At 42.8% G+C, this 25,035-nt stretch overlaps 2 protein-coding genes across 5 annotated transcripts in view; one reads left to right on the top strand and one right to left on the bottom strand.

Moving 5' to 3' along the window:
* ssp6 (short spindle 6) overlaps positions 1-25,035 on the top strand; it is a 363,586-nt gene that overhangs the window by 121,659 nt on the left and 216,892 nt on the right. The window lies entirely within an intron of this gene.
* The window catches only part of LOC137657625 (transcription activator GAGA-like), an 85,258-nt gene that overhangs the window by 42,392 nt on the left and 17,831 nt on the right, over positions 1-25,035 (bottom strand). For all 3 annotated transcript variants that reach the window (XM_068392000.1, XM_068391999.1, XM_068391998.1), the window contains exons 4-5: positions 15,284-15,586; positions 3,449-3,565 (exon numbers count right to left, since the gene is read on the bottom strand). In XM_068392000.1, coding sequence (XP_068248101.1) covers positions 3,449-3,565; positions 15,284-15,586 — 420 coding nt within the window. The remainder of the gene's footprint in view (positions 1-3,448; positions 3,566-15,283; positions 15,587-25,035) is intronic.

Here is a 25,035-nt window from a genome sequence, read left to right as displayed (position 1 = left end):
AGATTGGTCTTTGGACATCTTCATCCATAAAGGGGGAAAGGAGGGCAGAGTAAGGTGACAAAGGCAGAAGTGGAGAATGAACTTGTTGAAGTTCTCCTTTTAAGTGCCATTTAGATTAATGATAATACTCCCACAGGGAAGATACATCTTAGCGTCTTTCCAAGAATGGGAAGACACTGAAGGAATCTGCTTCATAGTTGATGGCCTTAAACCTTCATTCTCCGATAGTGCATATTGATTTTTAAGAATTGCCAACCTCCTTAGGAATACTTTATCATCATTACCAGGCCAAACAAGTGAGAAACAACAAACTAGAATGCTGTCTAAAAAAAAACAAGAATGTAGATATTGGCAAGTTTACACAGAAAACAATCGCACAGCTAAAGTTATCGGCAAACCTCTGGAAACCCATCCTTCCTTCTAAATATCCCTTGCTGACCAATGATTTGCTAACACAATTTTTTAAAAGAAACACCAAAAGATTAAAACAGCCAGATGAGGGCACCGGAATTACGTCCGTACAGTACTATATGATAGCTAAAAACAAGAGAGATGGTTCAGTAGCCTGTTGGGTGAGCTGTGCTTCCCCACAACCCAGCAGTAAATACAGTACCTCCACCTCAAAGTTTTAACAGCCATATCCAGCTTCACTAATAGCATACAGTACTCCTATTAAAGGACGAGGGTTTGTATTCGTGTAGGAACAAATTGATGTTTTGTAAGAAAAGACTAGTTTTTCATACTAACCAGTCAATCATACACATGCCCAGTCATAGTCTTAAGTATCTCCAAACCCTAAGATATTTTAACTAGCATGTAAGGGTATTCTCATTGCATATATGCCACCTGTACCTTTAGGTATCCATCAATCTCCTCCCCTTTTTATGTAGTTTAGAAATGAACCTACTGTACATCACAGTATTCAGAGGCTAGGAGAAGGTAACTCACTATGTGACAAGACTGGTTTGTATAGAAAAAAAATATTCTTGTTTAAAAAACAGGTTTGTTTCATCACATCCAGTTGGGATATTGTTGTACCTTTAATCTACCTCAATTGCTGTTGAATTTTATTGGACAAGGGAAAGACCGGCCTACATCAGACGAGACATGCATGAATCATCATCATGTATGAGCACACCAGCTGGACAGGTGACAAGCATAATGGTATTTAGGCAGACATATAAAGCAGCATTGGAATGGTCAGGTTTTGAGTAGTGAGCAGTGTCAAGCCAAGAGGTAGCTATAAAAGGATCATGGTAAATATGGGCAAGTAGAACAATGGACTGTGCAAGACCAGGTAGAGGAAGTAAAGCAGTGACATGCTGACTAGGTTAATAACTGGTACTGGGCTGGGTTGGCACTTTATCAGAAGGCTGGTGCTCCTCCTCAGATACTAGAGAGTCATCAACCAGGATACAAAGGACTACAATTCAGACGAAGAATACCTGTCTGATTTAACACTATTTAGACTTAAAACTTGTGGACTCTCTTCGTTTACAAAGCCCAACTATTGATTTGACAACAGCTCAAAGCAAAACTGAAAGGGGTTGTCAGGAAAACAAATCAGACTGCAGAAACTGCTGTACGAGAGTAGTAGGTCTCAGTCAATACAACATGTGAAAGTACGGCAGACCTAACCTGAAAGGCCTTTACACACTTAATGAAACAAAGGGACTAAATGTTGTGAAAATGCAAAATGCTTAACAAAAAGGGTACACGCATAAAAGTCTCTGAAATCATAAAGCTGGCAAAGAACACAAGCATAAAAAAGTATAGGTATATCATATCATAAAATCCCTAGGAAAATTAATAAAAAGGTGAGAACTTATAGGTATAACCTCATGTGTCTTCAAAACATCTGAAACAACAAAATAATAGGCAAAACTAAATGCATAAACTAATTGACTCATTTGTGGAAATGTCGAAATTCCACATGTTAAAAATTATATACCATAAAAGAAAATAACTTGCCAAGATATCAAAAGACTATTAATGGTAAGAGGGTATTCACACCAATACAGAAGTACAGTCCAAAAAACTAACCAAAAATACTGTACAGAATACATAGTTAACAACATTCAGCTTACCCTCCATTTACAGTGCAGTGAAGACACTAATGAAAGAGGTTAGTTAGTTATCAGTAAGCACAAAATACTAAAAAAACTCAAAATTTTTTTAAAAAATATACAAATATTCACAAATTATTTCAAATTGTAGGAAAATCCACTAGAATAACAATATGGAATACAAATTAGCATAACTCCATGAATGAAAAAAAAAAATATAAAATCATGCACAGCCATCATAATAAAACAAAATACAAAAAGTAGCTGGCAGTAACTAAAATAGCGTGCTTTTTAAACCAAGAGTAAAATCAGTAGGGGATTTAGCGTTTTGAAGCTTCATCTGTGGTGGATAACGGGGGAGGGTGGGCTGTGGCACCCTAGCAGTACCAGCCAAACTCGGTTGAGTCCCTTGTCAGGCTGGGAGGAACGTAGAGAGGAGAGGTCCCCTTTTTTGTTTAATTTGTTTAATGTCGGCTATGAAATGCCTTGGTATATGTATGTATCATTTAAGAAAGGGAATAAGTGAAAACAAATGGAAATTAACGAAGTAGCTCATGAATGAGGAAATATAATAATTAAAACAATGATGGATAATAGCCATCTTGCAAAGAGCATATGAGCTAGAGAATACAACACACAACTGTTAACAGAACTACAAATTTACATAAAAGGAAGAAAGATGATTGATGGGTAACTATTGATACATGTAGTGCTTGCACAAAGAGACTACCGTACCCCTGTCTGTTAGACAAAAGACTGTTGAATCTATGGATATTTCAGACCACAAATGTGGCTGCATATACCTGTATTGACTAATGGGGTTGTAATGAAACAAATATTAATTACACAGATTGGAATGTGATGATCCACTCTGACATACAAACCATAAACCAAAATATACCATAATCTCCATCTAGAACAAGCAAATAATTGATATAAGCAAAAAGTATATCGAGTTGGATGAAAGCCGAGTACCAGAATAGTTCTACAAAAGGACCTATACACAAGTTAATTTACAGGAGAGGCTGAAGCAAATGATATGAAAGAGCATCACTTCACAGGAAATCTTATATGTCCTCTAATTACAACTTTGCTCTTTTCTAAATGGTCTTCCCGTAAAGTACCAATAGTGGATTTCATATATTCAATATTTTCTTCCTATGAAGACAGGGTTACATTGTGCTGGTAGGTAAATTCCATTACGCATTGAGATAAGAATTATTTATCATTTAATGACAACAAAGGTTACATTTTGTTCGTAGGTAAATTCCATTGTTCGTTGATAGAAGTCATTTACCACTTAATAACAAGAAATACATTAATACATAGACTGAGGTTGTTTCTACTAATGAAGAAACAAAATAGAAAGCGATTAGACTTACCATTGACTGTGTACTATGATGATCTGGCGGGAGACCTTTCTCCTCTGAAAACCCTTGTAAGTGGAATGCAGTAGGGTCCCTCTTTCCATGGTCACTATCCCAACTATGCCCTCCATCCTAAAATAGATTGTTGGACTTTGAGTCATTTACATAATTGAAAAATTCAAAAAATCTACATGGGACTTAATATATACAACAATGCCCCACAGATATCCTAATCCATGATTAAATTATCTAAAATAATCTTATCAATCTCTCCAAATAGCTCTATTTCCTATCTATCAATTCACTTTTCACCTGTGGCTTTACCTGTTAAGAATAAAGAAAGTAAGCAATTCAAAATGTACAATTATCTCTGGGTACAATTAGTGAAATCATGACAAAAGGGAATAGATGAAAGCTGAGATTGGAGAGTGAAGAGAGCTCATTTCACATCTGACATTATACAGTATAAGAAAAAACAATGATGATGGATACGCTACTCCTGAAGGAGAGAATTACTATATACAGTATAACTGTTACTATCTTATGCCTAACCTCTTTATGTACAGTATATCATCTTATGCTGTATAGCAAGTCCAATATTCATCCTCGTACTTGTGTGTTGGTTGCAGTGGAAGTGTCGGTTAAAGGACTCAAGTATGTATGCAATAGTTAAGAAAAATATGTTATTTTGATAATAAAATAAATTTTTGAATATACTTACCCGGTGATTATATAAGCTGCAGCTCTGCTGCTCGACAGAAAACTCTACGTTAAAAATCCGCCAGCGATCGCTATGCAGGTAGGGGGTGTACTTCAACAGCGCCATCTGTCGTGCAGGTACTCAATACTCATTGTAAACAAAGAACTCAATTTTCTCCTCGGTCCACTGCGTCTCTATTGGGGAGGAAGGGAGGGTCCTTTAATATATAATAACCGGGTAAGTATATTCAAAAATTTATTTTATTATCAAAATAACATTTTTCAATATTTAACTTAGCCGGTGATTATATAAGCTGATTCACACCCAGGGGGGTGGGTAGAGACCAGCAATAAATGTTTACATTATTATGAGCTAACGATTTTTTATTTCATTTTAGCAGTTATCAAAATAACAAACATAAAATAAATAAGTACCTGGTAAGGAAGTCGACTTGAACAATTACTCTGCCTTTTTAAGTACGTCTTCCTTACGGAGCCTCGCGATCCTCTTAGGATGCTGAGCGACCCCTAGGAGCTGAAGTATCAAGGGTTGCAACCCATACTACAGGACCTCATCAAAACCTCTAATCTAGGCGCTTCTCAAGAAAAGAATTTGACCACCCGCCAAATCAACCAGGATGCGAAAGGCTTCTTAGCCTTCCGGACAACCCAAAAACAACAATAAAAACATTTCAAGAGAAAGATTAAAAAGGTTATGGAATTAGGGGAATGTAGTGGTTGAGCCCTCACCCACTACTGCACTCGCTGCTACGAATGGTCCCAGGGTGTAGCAATTCTCGTAAAGAGACTGGACATCTTTCAGATAAAAAGACGCGAACACTGACTTGCTTCTCCAATAGGTTGCGTCCATTATACTTCGCAGAGATCTATTTTGTTTAAAGGCCACTGAAGTTGCGACAGCTCTAACTTCATGTGTCCTTACCTTCAGCAAAGCTTGGTCTTCCTCACTCAGATGGGAATGAGCTTCTCGTATTAACAGTCTGATAAAATAGGATAAAGCATTCTTTGACATAGGCAAAGATGGTTTCTTAACAGAACACCATAAAGCTTCTGACTGTCCTCGTAAAGGTTTAGTTCGTCTTAAATAGAACTTAAGAGCTCTCACAGGGCATAAGACTCTTTCTAGTTCATTTCCAACCATATTTGATAGGCTTGGAATATCGAACGATTTCGGCCAAGGACGAGAAGGTAGCTCGTTTTTGGCTAGAAAACCAAGTTGTAAAGAACATGTAGCCGTTTCAGATGAAAATCCGATGTTCCTGCTGAAGGCGTGAATCTCACTGACTCTTTTAGCTGTGGCTAAGCAAACCAGGAAAAGAGTCTTTAAAGTGAGATCTTTAAAGGAGGCTGATTGTAGGGGCTCGAACCTTTCTGACATGAGGAATCTTAGTACCACGTCTAAATTCCAACCAGGTGTAGCCAAACGACGCTCCTTCGTGGTCTCAAAAGACTTAAGGAGGTCCTGTAGATCTTTGTTGTTGGAAAGATCTAAGCCTCTGTGACGGAAGACTGATGCCAACATGCTTCTGTAACCCTTGATAGTGGGAGCTGAAAGAGATCTTTCTTTCCTCAGGTATAAAAGGAAGTCAGCTATTTGAGTTACAGAGGTACTGGTCGAGGATACTGATACTGACTTGCACCAGTTTCGGAAGACTTCCCACTTCGATTGGTACTCTAAGAGTGGATGTCCTCCTTGCTCTAGCAATCGCCCTGGCTGCCTCCTTCGAAAAGCCTCTAGCTCTCGAGAGTCTTTCGATAGTCTGAAGGCAGTCAGACGAAGAGCGTGGAGGCCTTGGTGTACCTTCTTTACGTGTGGCTGACGTAGAAGGTCCACCCTTAGAGGAAGAGTTCTGGGAACGTCCACTAGCCATCGAAGTACCTCGGTGAACCATTCTCTCGCGGGCCAGAGGGGAGCAACTAACGTCAACCTTGTCCCTTCGTGAGAGGCGAACTTCTGCAGTACCTTGTTGACAATCTTGAACGGGGGGAATGCATATAGGTCTAGATGTGACCAATCTAGTAGAAAGGCATCTATATGAACTGCTGCTGGGTCCGGGATTGGTGAGCAATATATTGGGAGCCTCTTGGTCATCGAGGTTGCGAAGAGATCTATGGTAGGCTGGCCCCATGTGGCCCACAGTCTCTTGCACACACCCTTGTGTAGGGTCCATTCTGTTGGAATGATTTGTCCCTTCCGACTGAGGCAATCTGCCATGACATTCAAGTTGCCTTGGATGAACCTCGTTACTAGAGAAATGTTTAGATCTTTTGACCAGGTGAGGAGGTCCCTTGCGATCTCGTACAACGTCATAGAGTGGGTCCCTCCTTGCTTGGAGATGTACGCCAAAGCCGTGGTGTTGTCCGAGTTCACCTCCACCACTTTGCCTTGAAGGAGAGACTTGAAGCTTTTCAAGGCCAGATGAACTGCCAGTAGCTCCTTGCAGTTGATATGCATTGTTCTTTGACTCGAGTTCCAAGTTCCCGAGCATTCCCGACCGTCTAATGTCGCGCCCCAGCCCGTGTCCGATGCGTCCGAGAAGAGAACGTGGTTGGGAGTCTGAACAGCCAGGGGCAGACCCTCTCTGAGGCTGATACTGTCCTTCCACCAAGTCAGGGAAGACTTCATCTTCTCGGAAATGGGGATCGAGACCGCTTCTAGCGTCTTGTCCTTTTTCCAGTAAACAGCTAGGTGATATTGAAGAGGACGGAGGTGTAGTCTTCCTAACGATACGAACTGTTCCAGGGATGATAGTGTCCCTATCAGACTCATCCACTGCCTGACTGAACATCGTTCCTTCTTCAGCATGTTCTGGATGCATAACTGGGCTTGACTTGTTCTGGAGCCGACGGAAAAGCCCGAAAAGCTTGACTGTGAATCTCCATCCCTAAATACACAATAGTTTGGGATGGGACCAGTTGAGACTTTTCCATATTGACCAGGAGACCCAATTCCTTGGTCAGATCTAGAGTCCACTTTAGATCCTTCAGACAGCGACGACTGGAAGAAGCTCTTAGAAGCCAGTCGTCCAAATAGAGGGAGGCTCTGATGTCCGCTAAATGAAGGAATTTGGCTATATTCCTCATCAGCCTCGTAAACACAAGAGGAGCTGTGCTTAGGCCAAAGCACAGGGCTTGAAACTGGTAGACAACCTTTTCGTAAACGAATCTCAGAAAAGGTTGGGAGTCTGGGTGGATGGGGACGTGAAAGTATGCGTCCCTTAGGTCTAAAGAGACCATCCAGTCTTCCTTTCTGACCGCTGCTAGAACGGACTTTGTGGTCTCCATGGCGAACGTCTGCTTTGTGACAAAGACATTCAGCGCACTGACGTCTAGCACCGGCCTCCACCCTCCTGTCTTCTTTACCACTAAGAAGAGACGGTTGTAGAAGCCCGGGGTTTGATGGTCCAGGACTTTGACTACCGCTCCCTTTTCTAGCAAGAGAGACACCTCCTGTTTCAATGCTCGTCTCTTGTCTTCCTCTCTGTACCTGGGAGAGAGATCGATGGGAGACGTTGCTAGAGGGGGTTTTCGTACAAACGGGATCTTGTACCCCTCTCTGAGCAACTTCACAGATTGTGCATCTGCGCCTCTCTTCTCCCAGGTCTGCCAGAAGTTCTTGAGTCTGGCTCCCACTGCTGTCTGAAGAAGGTGGCAGTCAGACTCTGCCTTTAAAGGACTTGGTTCCTTTCTTCTTCCCACGTCTCCCTTCGGCACGAGCACCTCCTCTGCTGGAGGCTCTGCCACGAAAGGGCGGAATAAATCTGGACGCTGGAGCGTCCATCCTTGGTCTTGACAAGGTAGGCAAAGGGGTGGCTTTGCGGGCAGAGGACGCAACCAGGTCATGGGTGTCCTTCTGAACCAAAGAAGCAGCAATCTCCTTAATCAAGTCCTCTGGAAAAAGGCACTTAGAGAGAGGAGCAAACAGAAGTTCTGATCTTTGACACGGTGTCACTCCAGCTGACAGGAAAGAGCAAAGGTTCTCACGCTTCTTGAGGACCCCGGATACGAACGATGCAGCAAGCTCACTAGATCCGTCACGTATGGCCTTGTCCATGCAGGACATGATGAGCAAGGAAGATTCCTTCTCAGTCGGGGAGATCTTCCTGCTCAAAGCTCCCAGACACCAGTCCAAAAAGTTGAAGACCTCGAAGGCTCTAAATACTCCTTTCAACAGATGGTCTAGGTCCGAAGGTGACCAGCATATCTTAGAGCGTCTCATGGCTAGCCTGCGGGGAGAGTCTACAAGACTTGAGAAGTCGCCCTGGGCAGAGGCAGGAACTCCCAAGCCGAGAACTTCTCCCGTGGCATACCAGACGCTCGATCTGGAAGAGAGTTTAGCAGGGGGAAACGTAAAGGCTGTCTTCCCTAGACTCTTTTTGAACTGCATCCAATCTCCTAAAACTTGTAAAGCTCTCTTGGACGAGCGTGCGAGGACGAGTTTCGTAAAGGCAGGCGAGGATGACTGCGTACCTAAAGCAAACTCTGACGGAGGAGAGCGTGGAGCCACAGACACAAACTGGTCCGGATACATCTCTTTGAACAGAGCAAGAACTTTTCTAAAGTCCAAAGAGGGTTGCGTGGACTTGGGCTCGTCAAGGTCCGAATGTGGTTCATCAACGTGTGCCGCATCGTCATCATCAGAGAGTCCATCATCCGAGAATTGAGGAGGAAGCGGCAAAGGAGTAGGTATCGGCTGGTCAGCTGAGTCCGGTCGCACGGGTGCACGCGTGACTGAACCGGACGCAACGTCATGGAACTGTTGCCCAGTCTGTGAGCTGGCAACAACCATAGCAGCGCGGGGACGCACAGCGTCTACTCCAGACTGTCTAGTCTGATGTGGGCGAGCAGAGGCAACCACACTGGGTTGCGGAGGTTGACGCACCGCGTCAAAACAAAACAACTTTGACGGTTGTTGTACCTCGCGAACGTCAACGGAAGGTTCCGTGCGTCGCTGAACGTCAACATGCGGCTGGCAGGGTACACTGGAACGCATGGGTGGCGGGACTCTCTCAGCTGGAGTGCGCAAGAAGGTCGCCTCAGCGTCCACAGGACGCACAACCGTGGTTGGTTGTAGGCAAGAGGTTGGTGCAGCAGCAACCTTCTCCGCACGAAAGTCCTGCATCAGAGACGTTAATTGGTACTGCATGGTCTGCAGCAAAGACCACTTAGGGTCTGCTGGAGCAGGTGCGGCGACAGACGGTGTGACTGCCTGAGGCGGGTACCGCTTTGCCTCTCTTAGGAGGTGAGCAGTCATCGGAAGACTGCAGCGAGTCCGAACTGACCCAGTGGCTACAACTGGGCCGTTGGACTTGCGCGGAAGGGACCGACTTGCGCTTAAGAGGTCGTGAGACCTTGGTCCATGGTTTCTTACGAGAAACCTCTTCCGCAGACGAGCAATAAATGGGCTCTCTCGTCTCTGTGTGGGTGGGGCGATCTTGGGTAGATACGCCCGAAACCACGGAGGGAACGTCTGTTTGCTGATTAAAGCCTCTCGAACCCTTTGGTCGTACGACATTGCTTCTCCCCTGGACTTGGGAGCTTGCAAGAGGTCCCGGACTAGGAGGACGACAGGCACGAACAGACGAACCCTCAAGCGCAACACTATCCACAACACTATTACTCACTTTATCACTTCCCACTGCACTCTTCACTTCAGCTCTTTGACGTCCGCCATGAGCTGGTTACGGTCACTAGCCAAGGACTCGACTCTCTCACCCAGAGCTTGGATGGCACGCATCATATCTGCCATCGAAGGTTCCTGAGTGCCAGAAGGGGGATTAGGAGCAACCACTACAGGGGAAGGAATAGGTTGTGGGGCATGAGGAGAGGAAATGTCAATAGAACGAGAGGAACTTCTCCTGACTCTATCTCTCTCTAGCCTACGTGTATATTTTTGGAATTCGATAAAATCGAATTCCGAAAGCCCAACGCATTCCTCACATCGATCTTCCAATTGACAGGTTTTATCCCGACAATTGGAACAAACGGTGTGAGGATCGATAGAGGCCTTCGGAAGACGCCTTGAACAGTCCCTAGCATTACACTTCCTGAATTTAGGGACTTGAGAAAGGTCAGCTATTTTGAATTGGTCAAAGGGGAATTCAAAAACTATCCAAAGTCATCAACAAATAATCCGATATCAAAAAAAGAATGCAAGGATTTATTGAAGAGAAAGCCTGCACAGCGAAAGCTCAAAACTAGAAACGTGTACTTCACCAAATAGTTGTGAAAACAAATCCAGTTAGCAACAGCGAATTAGTAGGTCTTGCCGGTAGCACGACAGAGAGAAAATTGAGTTCTTTGTTTACAATGAGTACTGAGTACCTGCACGACAGATGGCGCTGTTGAAGTACACCCCCTACCTGCATAGCGATCGCTGGCGGATTTTTAACGTAGAGTTTTCTGTCGAGCAGCAGAGCTGCAGCTTATATAATCACCGGCTAAGTTAAATATTGAAAAATAATTACTTTAAGAATATGTGATTTGTGTCTGCACGAGTACAAAACCTCGTCCTTTAATATGAGACTCGCTTGGAGGGAAAGAAGTTGCTATGAACCAATATCAGAGCGGTTTAACCTCCCACAGTAATGCTAGAGCACCTAGTCCTGTATAGTAGTATAGGTGATGACACCTCCCAGCCTCCTATTGGTGTGAGCATGGAGAAAACACAGGCCTCTAATTAGGCTTAAACAAAGTGCACATAGTTCACGGTAACAGGAGACCCTATATCCTCGTACTATATAGGATATATTGTCCGAATCCATACAAATTTAAGAAATGGGCTCAAATACATTCTATCCATCACCCTGTTCGTCTGGAAGGATAGAGGAGATACTTCTTGACTAATCTTGTCTAAAATGATAGGTTGCTCAACTATGAAGCTAACTTTCATCTGATATCTAATCCAACTAGTAGTGGCCAGAACTGCTACACCCCCAAATTCTCAGGCCTGAGGATCTAAATATTTGCTCTGTCCAAGATCATGCAAGTAAGTTTCAACCACAGTTACTTAAGCGAGGTCTTTGATCCTCAAGGGACGTCAAAATGCCAATTAACAACCTGTGAACCCACTTTCACAGGAGCTATGGAAACATCTACTAGGTCACTGCACTCACTAATGAGCACAAGGACATCAACAAACAAACACTCAAGTCTCAGAATTCTATGGCTCCGCTGTCGTTGAACCGGAGTTGGGTGCTGTAAGGCTATTGAAAGCCTCATATACAAGTAGCCTCGCCTTCAGCAGCGGGACTGCTTTTGGCCCTCATACCGCCAGAGACTGACAAGTACAGAGTACTTCAAGAGCGTAAAATTGAGCACTGTATCAGGTGTTACGCAGGTATGTTGCATGTATGCAGGTCAGTTGGTGAAGTACCTTGTTGCCAATTGCACCCACTCGATGACGCATCTCGGCACTCATGAGAACACAGAGCAGTCCTGGGTAATCAATTGGCCCTGTTCTCGGTTGTGCGAGCACAGAGGAATTTTTGTACAAGAAGTGGCCACATGGGGTGACAACTGGTGACAGGTGACCTTGTTCCCTTAATCACGAGCACTTGGGAGTGTCACCGGTGACCCAGCATTAAAAGGAGAATGATCACATGGGAGAAAGATCGAGATGTACCTCGATCATCCAGGGGAAGGATAGGGTGACGGGCCACACCCTTCATCCTGACCAACAGTACAATATGCTTGTTTGGTTTGATATGACACCGAGCACCAATAGCATCACATACCAAGACACATTCACAGTTTGGGTTGGTTATCGGTATTACATCGTCTGTTTCTCTCACTTCAGAAAAGAGATTGGTCGAGCATCCAGGGAAATGGATGAAAAAGGCCTGAGCCCTTCACCCCAACTGTCATTACACATACACAGCTTGATATGAGACAGAGCATAGATAGCAGGAACGTAAGCCCTGTATCCCGTACCGAGAAACCTTCCCAGACTTGTTGTCTCTCTGAAGTGTAAGCAGGAGAGCTGGGTCAGAATCATACATGACACCTGTTGATCAGCTTTCCTGGAATTCTTTGATAATTTCCTCTTCTAGTTAGTAGGTTGGCTAGCGCAAGAGCCACCCATTGATATACTACCGCTAGAGAGTTATTGGGTCCTTTGACTGGCCAGATGGTTATGGCTCATTTTGTCTTTGCCTACACATACACCAAAAAGTCTGGCCCATTCTTTCCACATTCTCCTCTGTGTTCATACACATGACAACACTGAGATTACCAAACAATTCTTCTTTGCTCAAGGGATTAACTACTACACTGTAATTGTTCAGTGGCTTCTTACCTCTTGGTAAGGGTAGAGGAGACTCTTTAGCTAGAATAAACAGCTCTTTTAGGAGAAGGACACACCAAAATCAAACCATTGTTCTCTAGTCTTGGGTAGTGCCACAGCCTCTGTACCAGAGCCTTAAACTGTCTTGGATTAGAGTTTTCTTGCTTGAAAGTACACTCATGTACGTTGTTCTATCTTATTTCTCTTCCTCTTGTGTTTTAAAGTTTTTTAAGTTTATATATGAAAGACCTAATTTAATGTTCTTAATGTTCTTAAAATATCTTATTTTGATTGTTTATTAATTTGCTTAATAGTTTATTTATTTCCTTGTTTCCATTCCTCACTGGACTATTTTTCTGTGTTGGAGCCCTTAAGCTTATAACATTTTGCTTTTCCAACTAAGGTTATAGCTTAGCTTGTAATAATAATAATAATTAGAAGTTGCAGCATCTGAAGAGTCTAACAAAGATGAGGTAGAAGAGGAGGAACTACTAGAAGGGGAGCGCACACACTTCTTGCCCGCCTTATTCCGGGTCAAGGTCTTGAAAATCAATAACAAATCTCCCACAGAGGAAGAGGCCGCAGGGCAGTCTCTGAAAGAAGAGACAACACCAGAAGGTGCCACACCATTCAGCTTCTCAACAGGAAAAGCAGTAGGGAATATCATCCAGGGGCAGGCCCTTAGAAGTCCTGACTGTGCTAAAAATGCTATCTCCTACCAACAAAGCACCACCAATGCCCAAGGAAAACCAACTTCTTTAGGTTTATATTGTTATAGTGATCACACAGCTGTACACTGCCCAGCAAAAGGCGCAGTGAGGATGATATTAATGGCAGTTTTGCACATAAACCCATCACACAGTTGTCGCTTAACCAGAAAACAACTGCATAACCTTACACTTTCCATTTATTTTATCTAATTTTACCCAAATACAACAGCACATGAGTGTTGTAATTCAAGAGGTATTAGTTTGTTGAGTGTAGTTGGAAAAGTGTATGGTAGAGTACTGATTAATAGGATTAAGGATAAAACAGAAAATGCAATCTTGGAAGTACAGGGTGGTTTTAGAAGAGGTAGGGGTTGTATGAATCAGATTTTTACAGTTAGGCAGATATGCGAGAAATATTTAGCAAAAGGTAAGGAGGTGTATGTTGCGTTTATGGATCTGGAGAAAGCATATGATAGAGTTGATAGGGAAGCAATGTGGAATGTGATGAGGTTATATGGAGTTGGTGGAAGGTTGATGCAAGCAGTGAAAAGTTTCTACAAAGGTAGTAAAGCATGTGTTAGAATAGGAAATGAAGTGAGCGATTGGTTTCCGGTGAGAGTGGGGCTGAGACAGGGATGTGTGATGTCGCCGTGGTTGTTTAACTTGTATGTTGATGGAGTGGTGAGAGAGGTGAATGCTCGAGTGCTTGGACGAGGATTAAAACTGGTAGGCGAGAATGATCATGAATGGGAGGTAAATCAGTTGTTGTTTGCGGATGATACTGTACTGGTAGCAGACACAGAAGAGAAGCTTGACCGACTAGTGACAGAATTTGGAAGGGTGTGTGAGAGAAGGAAGTTGACAGTTAATGTGGGTAAGAGTAAGGTTATGAGATGTACGAGAAGGGAAGGTGGTGCAAGGTTGAATGTCATGTTGAATGGAGAGTTACTTGAGGAGGTGGATCAGTTTAAGTACTTGGGGTCTGTTGTTGCAGCAAATGGTGGAGTGGAAGCAGATGTACGTCAGAGAGTGAATGAAGGTTGCAAAGTGTTGGGGGCAGTTAAGGGAGTAGTAAAAAATAGAGGGTTGGGCATGAATGTAAAGAGAGTTCTATATGAGAAAGTGATTGTACCAACTGTGATGTATGGATCAGAGTTGTGGGGAATGAAAGTGATGGAGAGACAGAAATTGAATGTGTTTGAGATGAAGTGTCTGAGGAGTATGGCTGGTGTATCTCGAGTTGATAGGGTTAGGAACGAAGTGGTGAGGGTGAGAACGGGTGTAAGAAATGAGTTAGCGGCTAGAGTGGATATGAATGTGTTGAGGTGGTTTGGCCATGTTGAGAGAATGGAAAATGGCTGTCTGCTAAAGAAGGTGATGAATGCAAGAGTTGATGGGAGAAGTACAAGAGGAAGGCCAAGGTTTGGGTGGATGGATGGTGTGAAGAAAGCTCTGGGTGATAGGAGGATAGATGTGAGAGAGGCAAGAGAGCGTGCTAGAAATAGGAATGAATGGCGAGCGATTGTGACGCAGTTCCGGTAGGCCCTGCTGCTTCCTCCGGTGCCTTAGATGACCGAGGAGGTAGCAGCAGTAGGGGACTCAGCAGTATGAAGCTTCATCTGTGGTGGAAATGTGGGAGGTTGGGCTGTGGCACCCTAGCAGTACCAGCTGAACTCGGCTGAGTCCCTGGTTAGGCTGGAGGAACGTAGAGAGTAGAGGTCCCCTTTTTTTGTTTTGTTTCTTGTTGATGTCGGCTACCCCCCAAAATTGGGGGAAGTGCCTTTGGTATATGTATGTATGTACAACAGCACAACTGCCCAATTACCCATTTATCTAGAAAACGAAAGCAAAATATTTATAAAATCCAAAATTTGAAGGGCAGCAAGAATGAGTTTGTAGTGCTTATGGCCAAAGTCAAAAGTAAGTGTCTAAATGACTGACAGGCAGGTATAGGTTCCATACCACCAGCTGGTAGTTATAACGGCAGTTCCAGCCTGGACGATGGGTTGTTTTTGTGTAGGAACAATTAATAGTCAACACTTTATGATGTATTAGTTGAATATAGTTGAATGAAGCAATACTGTATTTAAGTATAAAAAGAAAACAGCATGGAATCAACGGCTAGAAAATTCTTACACTCTGTAAACTGGGGCCCGGTATGGCTTGAGAGACAATATCTTCAAAGGTCTGAGGTTGTAGTGGATATTGTTGTGGGATATTGGGATTGAGGGTTTCTGAATCCAATTCACTTCCAAGAGAATTTTCAAACTGCAGTTCTCCCGATTCACTCCGTAATTTAGTTCTACTTGGTGTGCATATTTCTCCCGTCACAGCACTTTCTATATTATCATTAGTATCTATGTCTGTAAGCTGAAGATCTTCTTCATTTTCGTATTTCAAATCTGGTTCCTCTTTAATGACAAAATTAGTTAAAGGTGCCTGCAAAATAGAATCCATAATAAATAACTTTTAAAACATATATGTATACTATACTATAGCCTGTACATCAGTTCATTAAAACCCTGTACAGTTCAGTACAACTAACATTTAAGAATAACCAGTATGAATTATTCAGTACAGTATCCAGAAATAAAAAATCCCTAATACCTATTATAAAAATCTTACAGTTATGATGTCAAATGTGAGGAAATAATTCATAGTGATGAACACTGCTGAACAAGAATTAGAAACTTAATGAAAATTCAGAATTAGCTTTAATCAAAGAATGTTGAGATACCATATAAAGGAATAGATTCAAAATAAAAGATCTACCTTGGACTGTATTCTTCATTGTTCATAAGGCAAATGAAAACATCATGTATAATATACATTCTTAATATCTATCTAGTTAGTACACCCTATAGAGCAGCTCAATTAATTTGCACAGTCTAATCACATGATATGCTGCTTAATTGGCGGTTACAGTACTTCAATTTTGGAAGGTCTACTCATTGCCAAAGATAAGGTACTGTATGGGAAAAATGATATTTTAATTATAAAATAAATTTTTGAATATACTTACCCGGTGAATATATAACAGCTGAGCCTCCGGCGGCTCGACAAAAAAAAACACACAAAAACTCGCGAGCGATCACTATGAAGGTTGCGGGTGTGCCCACTAGCGCCAACTATCGGCCAGATACCGCATATACATGTAATCAGACCCAATTTTTCTCATCCCGCTGGGTCTCTATCGGGGAGGAAGGGGGGGCCTTTAATTTATATATTCACCGGGTAAGTATATTCAAAAATTTATTTTATAATTAAAAAATCATTTTTAAATATTTAACTTAGCCGGTGAATATATAATAGCAGATTCACACCCATGGTGGTGGGTAGAGACCAGAGTTAATTAAGCTTACAGCGTATATGCTTAGAGTTTTTGACAGTTATATCATAACAAAACCCAAATATATAAAGGTACCTGGTAAGGAAGTTGACTTAGACGATTACTCTGCCTTATTAGTCTATCTTCCTCACGAAGCCCAGCGATCCTCTTAGGATGCTGAAAGACTCCCAGGAGCTGAAGTATTAAGGGCTGCAACCCATACAACAGGACCTCATCAAACCCCTAATCTGGGCGCTCTCAAGAAATGACTTTGACCACCCGCCAAATCAACCAGGATGCGAAAGGCTTCTTAGCCTTCCGTACAACCCAAAAAACAATATTAAAAACATTTCAAGAGACAGATTGAAAAGGATATTGGAATTAGGGTAATATAGTGGTAGAACCCTCACCCACTACTGCACTCGCTGCAACGAATGGACCCAGTGTGTAGCAGTCCTCGTAAAGAGTCTGGACATCTTTTAAGTAAAATGACGCGAACACTGACTTGCTTCTCCAAAAAGTCGCGTCCATAATACTTTGCAGAGATTTATTTTGCTTGAAGGCCACGGAGGTTGCTATAGTTCTAACTTCGTGCGTCTTAACCTTAAGCAAACATCGGTCTTTCTCGTTCAAGTGAGAATGAGCTTCTCGTATTAAAAATCTGATAAAATATGACAAAGTATTCTTTGACATAGGCAAAGATGGTTTCTTAACTGAGCACCATAATGCCTCAGATTTACCTCGTAATGACTTAGTACGAGCTAAATAGAACTTAAGAGCTCTAACAGGACATAATACTCTTTCCAGTTCGTTGCCTACGATCTCTGATAAGCAAGGAATATCAAAAGATTTAGGCCAAGGATGAGAAGGCAGTTCATTTTTGGCCAGGAAACCAAGTTGAAGTGAACAAGTGGCTTTTTCTGTAGCAAAGCCGATGTTCTTACTGAAGGCATGAAGTTCACTGACCCTTTTAGCCGAAGCCAAGCACACTAGGAAAAGTGTCTTGAGGGTGAGATCCTTCAGGGAGGCTGAATGTAATGGCTCAAACCTGTCTGACATGAGGAACCTTAGGACCACGTCTAAGTTCCATCCAGGAGTTGCCAAACGAAGTTCCTTAGAGGTCTCGAAAGACTTAAGGAGATCTTGGAGATCTTTATTGTTGGAAAGATCTAAGCCTCTATGTCGAAAGACCGAAGCCAACATGCTCCTGTAGCCCTTAATCGTGGGAGCTGAAAGGGAGCGAACCTTTCTCAGATGTAAAAGAAAATCTGCTATTTGGGCTACAGAGGTACTGAACGAGGACACAGATGCTGACTTGCACCAGTCTCGAAAGACTTCCCACTTCGACTGGTATACTCTAATGGTAGAAGCTCTCCTCGCTCTTGCAATCGCACTGGCTGCCTCCTTCGAAAAGCCTCGAGCTTTTGATAGTCTTACGATAGTCTGAAGGAAGTCAGACGAAGAGCGGGGAGGCTTTGATGAACATTCTTTACGTGGGGCTGACGTAACAGATCTACCCTTAGAGGAAGACTTCTTGGAAAGTCTACCAGCCATTGAAGTACCTCGGTGAACCACTCTCTCGCGGGCCAGAGGGTAGCAACCAACGTCAACCTTGTCCCTTCGTGAGAGGCGAACTTCTGCAGTACCTTGTTGACTATCTTGAATGGTGGGAACGCATATAAGTCCAGAAGAGACCAATCCAATAGAAATGCGTCTATGTGGATTGCTTCTGTATCTAGGACTGGAGAGCAAGGGATTGGTAACCTTTTGGTCAACGAGGAGGCAAAGAGGTCTATGGTGGGTTGACCCCAAGTAGCCCAAAGACTCTAGCCCACGTCCTTGTGGAGGGTCCATTCCGTGGGTATCACCTGACCCCTCCGACTGAGACAGTCTGCCAAGACGTTCAAGTGCCCCTGGATGAATCTCGTCAACAGGGAGATGCCTCGATTTCTTGACCATATGAGAAGGTCCCTTGCGATCTCGAGCAGCGTGAAGGAGTGTGTGCCTCCTTGCTTGGAGATGTACGCCAAAGCTGTGGTGTTGTCTGAGTTGACCTCTACCACTTAGTTTCGAAGAAAGCTTTCGAATATCATCAAGGCCAAGTGGACTGCTAATAGCTCCTTGCCGTTGATGTGCATGCTCGTCTGACTTAAGGTCCACAGACCCGAACATTCCCGACCGTCCAGGGTTGCACCCCAACCCAAATCCGACGCGTCTGAGAACAACACGTGGTTTGGGTTCTTGACTGCTAGGGATAGTCCCTCTCTCAGACTGATATTGCTGTTCCACCATTTCAGGCATGCCTTTACTGGTTCGGAGACTGGGAATGATACCGTCTCTAACGTCTTGTCCTAGTTCCAGTGAGAGGTTAGATGGAACCGGAGAGGCAGAAGGTGTAGTCTCCCTAGTGAGACAAACTGCTCCAGGGATGAGAGAGTCCCTACGAGATTGTTCCAACTCCTGACTGAACAAACGTTTTCTTTTCAGCATTAGTTGGACTTCGAGCAGGGCTTGTTCTATTCGGGTGGCAGACGGAAAAGCCCGAAAAAAAAAAAACTGGACTGCGAATCTCCATCCCCAAATATAGAATAAACTGGGATGGGATCAGTTGGGACTTTTAGGTTGACCAAAAGTCCCAACTCCCTGGCCAGACTCAACGTCCAATGTAGATCCTGCAGACAGCGAAGACTGGACGATGCTCTGAGAAGCCAGTCATCCAAGTACAGGGAGGCTCGGATCCCCGATAGATGGAGGGATTTAGCCACATTCCTCATGAGCCTCGTAAACACGAGAGGAGCAGGACTGAGGCCAAAGCACAGGGCTCGAAACTGGTACCCCACATTCCTGTAAACAAACCTCAGAAACGGTTGGGAATCCGGGTGTATAGGAATGTGGAAGTATGCTTCCTGAAGGTAGAGAGAGACCATCCAGTCGCCTTCCATTAATGCTGTCAAGACAGCCTGGTAGACTTCATCGTGAAGTTTGTCTTGACAATGAACACATTGAGCGCACTTGCCTCTTACGTACTCCTGCAGTGAACATGGCTGCCAGATCATTGGAGCCATCCCTGAGGGACTTGTTCCTGCAGAGAACGTGGCTGTCAGATCATTGGAGCCATCCCTGAAAGCCTTGTTTATGCATGACATAATTGTACAGCAAAACTTCAAACGCTCGAAAAAACTCCTAACAGGAGATGGTCTAGCTCTGAAGTCGACCATAAAATCTTGGAGCGTCTCATGGCCAGGCGCCAGGGAGAGTCTATGAGGTTTGAGAAGTCTATCTGGGCAGAGGCAGGAACTCCCAAGCCGAGAACTTCTCCCGTGTCATATCAGACTCTCGCTCTATAAGCCAGCTTAAAAGTAGGGAAAGCAAAGGCTGTCTCCCCCAAACTCCTTCTGGTGATTAACCAGTCGCCTAGCAAACGTAAAGCTCTCTTAGAAGAGCGAGAGAGCACTAGCTTATAAAACAACGGCTTCGAAGTAGCTAGGCCTAGTGTAAACTCTGACGTTTAGGCGAACGAGGAGCAGCAGTTACAAAAAGACCCGGACAAAGATCCTTAAAAATCAGCATGATTTATTTAAAGTCCATAGAGGGCTGAGCAGCTTTAGGCTCCTCTCCGTCTGACAGAGTCCTCAAGGGAATATCAGTAGGAGGGGGATCAGCAACTTCCTCATCTGAAGGAACCTTGTCCGACAATTGCCGAGTCTCAAGCAAGGGAGAGACCTGCCGTGGTGGCAATGCTTGACAAGCAGAGTCCACACGCAAAGGAGCAACAGTAGCAGTCAAGGACGCTATGTCATGTAACTGCTTAAAGGACTGACCAGTAACAACAATAGGTGCGGGAGGACGTTCGACGTCAACTCGAGACTGCCTTGACTGCTTAGACTGAGCAGTCAAAACAACTCTTGACTGCGGTGCTTGACGCTCAACGTCAAAACAAGTCAACTATGCTGGCTGGTGAACGTCCTGAACGTCAACAAGAGCAAGCGGCAGCGGCTGAACGTCCAGAAGCGGCTGAGAGTCAACACGGGACTGCATCGAGTGAGGCTCTACAAAACACGATTGACGTGACTTTGTAACGTCAATGTCAACAGGACGAGCAAAGGCTCGTTTGGGCGGCTGACGGCCAGGATCTCGATCAGCTAAGCGGCGAGGATCATCGTGAACCTGCTCAACAGAATAGTCCTCCATAAGAGAGGCAAGCTTATTCTGCATGTCTTGCCGTACAACCCATTTAGGATCAACGGGAATGGTTGCGGTAAGAGACGAGGGTAACGTCTGTGACTGCAAAACCTTGCCTACAATAAGACTCTCGGAGCCTGTGTTACGCTTTTGTTTAGGCGGCGAGCAGTCTTCCGATGACTGCATAGGGTCAGAGCTGTCCTAATGGTTACAACTAGGACGCTGGACCTGTCCTGAAAGGACTGACTTTCGCTTAAAGGGCCTCGAAACCTTGCTCCACGGTTTCTTACGCGAAAAGCCTTCAGATGACGAGGAGAAAAACGTCTCGCTCGTCTTATGGTAGGGGCGGTGTTGATGAGACACGCCTGAAACCATAGAGGGAACGTCTGTTCGCTGATCAAGTCCTCTCGAACCCATAAGTCGTACGACATTACTTCTCCCCTGGGCTTGGGAGCTTACAAGAGGTCTCGGACTAGGCGAACGACAGGCACGAACAGACGAACCCTCGGTCGCAACACTGATAACACTTTGCACAATTATCACTTTATCACTACGATTTTCTGTTTTGCACTTACTTCACTGAAATCGAATTTTTCAACAATTCACATTAGGTATGAATAAAACTGATTTCTACCTGAAGCACGCAATTCTACCCTCATCAAAAGGTTATAATTGCGAAATAAGTCGTATAATGTAAGCACATTAATACAAGCAAAAAACAGTAAACATATATTAAGATAAAAAGATCAGTGGCTGGGAAGGAGACTAAACACTAGTTCATTCAAAACTACGTTTTCAATCTCTCACCGTACAGTGCCTTGGGACGAGAATAAAAACTAAAAAAGTTTTATTCTTTCTCCCCGTACAGAGACTAGGGACGAGAGTATTGACTGACTCGAGAACAACGTTCTCGCTTGGGACGAGAATAAAGATCGGAACGTTCTCTCTTCCTCTCTTCCCCTCCGCCCCCCCCCCCCCCCCCGTCTCTCTCTCTCTCTCTCTCTCTCTCTCTCTCTCTCTCTCTCTCTCTCTCTCTCTCTCTCTTGATTTCGCACCAAAGAGAAAAGCCCACTTACCTTTCGTCAATAAACAGGTTATTTGACCAAAGGAAAAAACCTGAAAGGTTTTTCAATTAACAAGTTCCTTTAAAATAGTATTTAAAACATTTAAGTTTGAAAGAAGAATGAACAAAACGTCAGAATCGATTTACTCTTTCTGCAAAGTGAAACCGTGATTCTCTCTCTCTCTATCGTAACGATAGAGCGCAAACTGCGTAGCATAAATAAGCTAAACGTTAGTTCATCTTTGAAACAGTACGAAGACTATTCAAAGAAAATCTTTCATAAAATATCTACTAAAAAATATTCACTTGTTCTGTAAAAGTTATTTACGATTAAAAGGGCTCAACGTTGTTTAACTTCGGTTTCCAAGTTAGGACCGCCTACTCTCGGATTAGGGGAGGAATAGGTAAGGTCGCATATAAACAAATCATTAAAATTTATCTTGATGTTTATTATAAATGGAAAGCTAATCGAAGAGGCCTAATAAAGGCGGATGAGATATAAAATATATAGAAGAAAATCTATAATTAACTTTCACTGACCCTAACAATTTATAACGTGATAAGATAATTGCTAAAAGCCTAAAACACACTTCCGTACTAAGGGAAGGGTCGGCCATTTAAAAGTCAAAGAAAGTCCAAAAAAAAAATCAAGTCATCAACAATTAAATCTATCCAAAAACGAGTCCAAGATTTAAGTTGAAGATAAAACCCCTGCATTGCGAAAGCTCAAACCAAAAGGAAGTACTTCACCAAATATGTTGAGAAAACTCCAGGTTATACAGCGAGTATTGATACGTCTTGTCGTTAAGGCCGACAGAGAAAAAATTGGGTCTGTTTACATGTATATGCGGTATCTGGCCGATAGTTGGCGCTAGTGGGCACACCCACAACCTTCATAGCGATCGCTCGCGAGTTTTTGTGTGTTTTTTTTCTGTCGAGCCGCCGGAGGCTCAGCTATTATATATTCACCGGCTAAGTTAAATATTTAAAAACACATTTTTCTAAAGAGCTGTAATTTGTATTTTTCTTGACTATACAAACCTAAATCCTTTAATAGGAGTATGACTTCACCGAAGCTGGAACATCCGTTAAAAATTTAATGAGGTAGTTATAACTACAGATATATGCTGTGGAAGCTCCGCCCACCTATCATTCAGACACTTACTTTCAACCTTAGACCTGGTTTCTGTGGTTATGAAAAATGCAAATTACTTTAAGAATTTGATATTTTTCTTACATGAGTAAAAACCATCATCCTTTAATAGGAGGCTCATCTTTACAGGGAATGAAGGCCTTTTGAACTAAAACCTGGCTGGATTAACTTTTAGGAGATGAGAATGAGAGATTACAAGAGAGGAAGTGAAAAGAGCACTACATGAAATGAGAGCATGAAAAACTCCTGCATGAATGGTGTGAGGGCTGAGATGTTAAAGGAAGGGTGTGTGAATGTGCTGGAATGGTTGGAGAGATTGTTTAATATCTGTTTTATGCTGTCAATGGTGCCAGTGGACTGGGTGTATGCGAGTATTGTTCTGCTATACAAAGGTAAGGGAGATGCGCATGAACGTTGTAACTCTAGGAGTATTAGTTTGTTGAGTGTGGTTGGCAAAGTGTATGGTAAAGTGTTAATTAATAGGATTAAGGATAAAACGGAGGATGCAATCTAAGAAGTGCAGGCTGGCTTTAGAAGAGGTAGGGGATATATAGATAAGATTTTTCTAGTTAGGTAAGAAGATATATTTTGCCTTTATGGATAAAGAGAAAGCTTATGATAGAGTTGAGAGGGATGTGGTGTGGAATGTGATGAGGTTATATGGAAATGGTGGAAGATTGTTGCAAGCTGTGAAGAGTTAATACATAGGATAAGATAGGAAATAAAGAGAGTCAGCGGTGTCCAGTGAGAGTGGGGCTGAGATAAGGATGTGTGATATCATGGTTGTTCAATTTGTTTGTTGATGGAGCTGTAATAGAGGTAAATGCTTGAGTACTTGATCAAGGAATAAAACTGATAGATAAGAGTGATCATGAGTGGGTGGTGAATCAGTTGTTGTTTGCAGAAGATACTCTGAGAGTATTTTTGTTCGTGGTGTACCAATTTTTGTGGTCTTCGTGGGTGGGCGAATCCACAAATTTACAAATCCAACAAAAATTTTTATACACAGTCAGATTTTGGTATTGAACTTGGACACATTCGATTTGTGTTGGTGACCTACATTTTCTAAACCATTGTGGATTACTAATTATTTTTATTTGTTATTGTGAATATGTTTTATTTTGGTGTGCACTATATTTTTTTTTCTTTTCTAGGTTTAGTTATTTTCAGAGATTACTACAGTTTATTTTTTTTTTGTCTATATATTGAATTTTTTCATATATTTTCTAAATAAAAATAAAACAGCATATCTGGCATTCTTAGCTCGGGTCTCTTCCTCATAAGTGTTGTAATCACCCCTCTTTCTTTTGTGTGAGTTTGGTGTATCTTTATTTATGGTGTCGACTGCATCGTTAGCTGCCTGGACAAGTAGAGCATCCTGGTTTGATGTGCAGTCTGCTGGGCTTGGTAGGCCTGGTGTAGTAGGTTCTTTGGTCTTAACAGAGCCAGTTTTCAACCACTGTGTTAACAACATGTTTGAAAGTGATATGCCTACTAACTATCTCATCTCTATTTAAAGGCTGTTAATTACCACTGAGTAACAACAAAAGATTTTGAGTAATGTTTTAGCTTGGGATGCTATATTAGAAGAGCTTGGGTAGTTCTGTAATTTTCTTTTTTGGCGGCAACATTATAATCATTTGTAGTGATAAGTAGTCCCTTAATCAGTGTTAATTATTAAAAATTTTAATAAATGAATAAAAGCAATGCATTACAAAGGAACACTATCATAATTGGGGTTCAACTAATAACCAAAAAGGTAAAAGTTCCAAAACAGAAATCCATGAATTAAAGAATCCACGAACCAACATTTTTTATAGAACAACGAAAATTGGTACCCATGAATAAAAGTACATTCACAGTAGTGTATCTGTTGTAAACTCAGAGAAGCTGCGTCAATTAGTGACAGAGTTTGAAAGGGTGCGTGAGAGAAAGATGCTGCGAGTTAATGTGGGCAAGAGTAAGGTTATGAGGTGCACAAGAAGGGAGGGTGATGCTAGATTGACTGTCATTGAATGGAGAGTTACTTGAAAAAGTAGATCAGTTAAAGTACTTGCTGGATATGGTAGAATGGAAGCAGACAGTGAATAAAGGATGTAAAGTGTTGGGGGCAGTCAAGGGAGTGATAAGAGAAAAAAACATCAGTCGAGCATCCAGGAAAA

The sequence above is a fragment of the Palaemon carinicauda genome, chromosome 18, assembly GCF_036898095.1.
Source record: "Palaemon carinicauda isolate YSFRI2023 chromosome 18, ASM3689809v2, whole genome shotgun sequence".
In the NCBI taxonomy this organism is placed as follows: Eukaryota; Metazoa; Arthropoda; class Malacostraca; order Decapoda; family Palaemonidae; genus Palaemon; species Palaemon carinicauda.
This window is presented reverse-complemented; position numbering and strand designations above follow the sequence as displayed.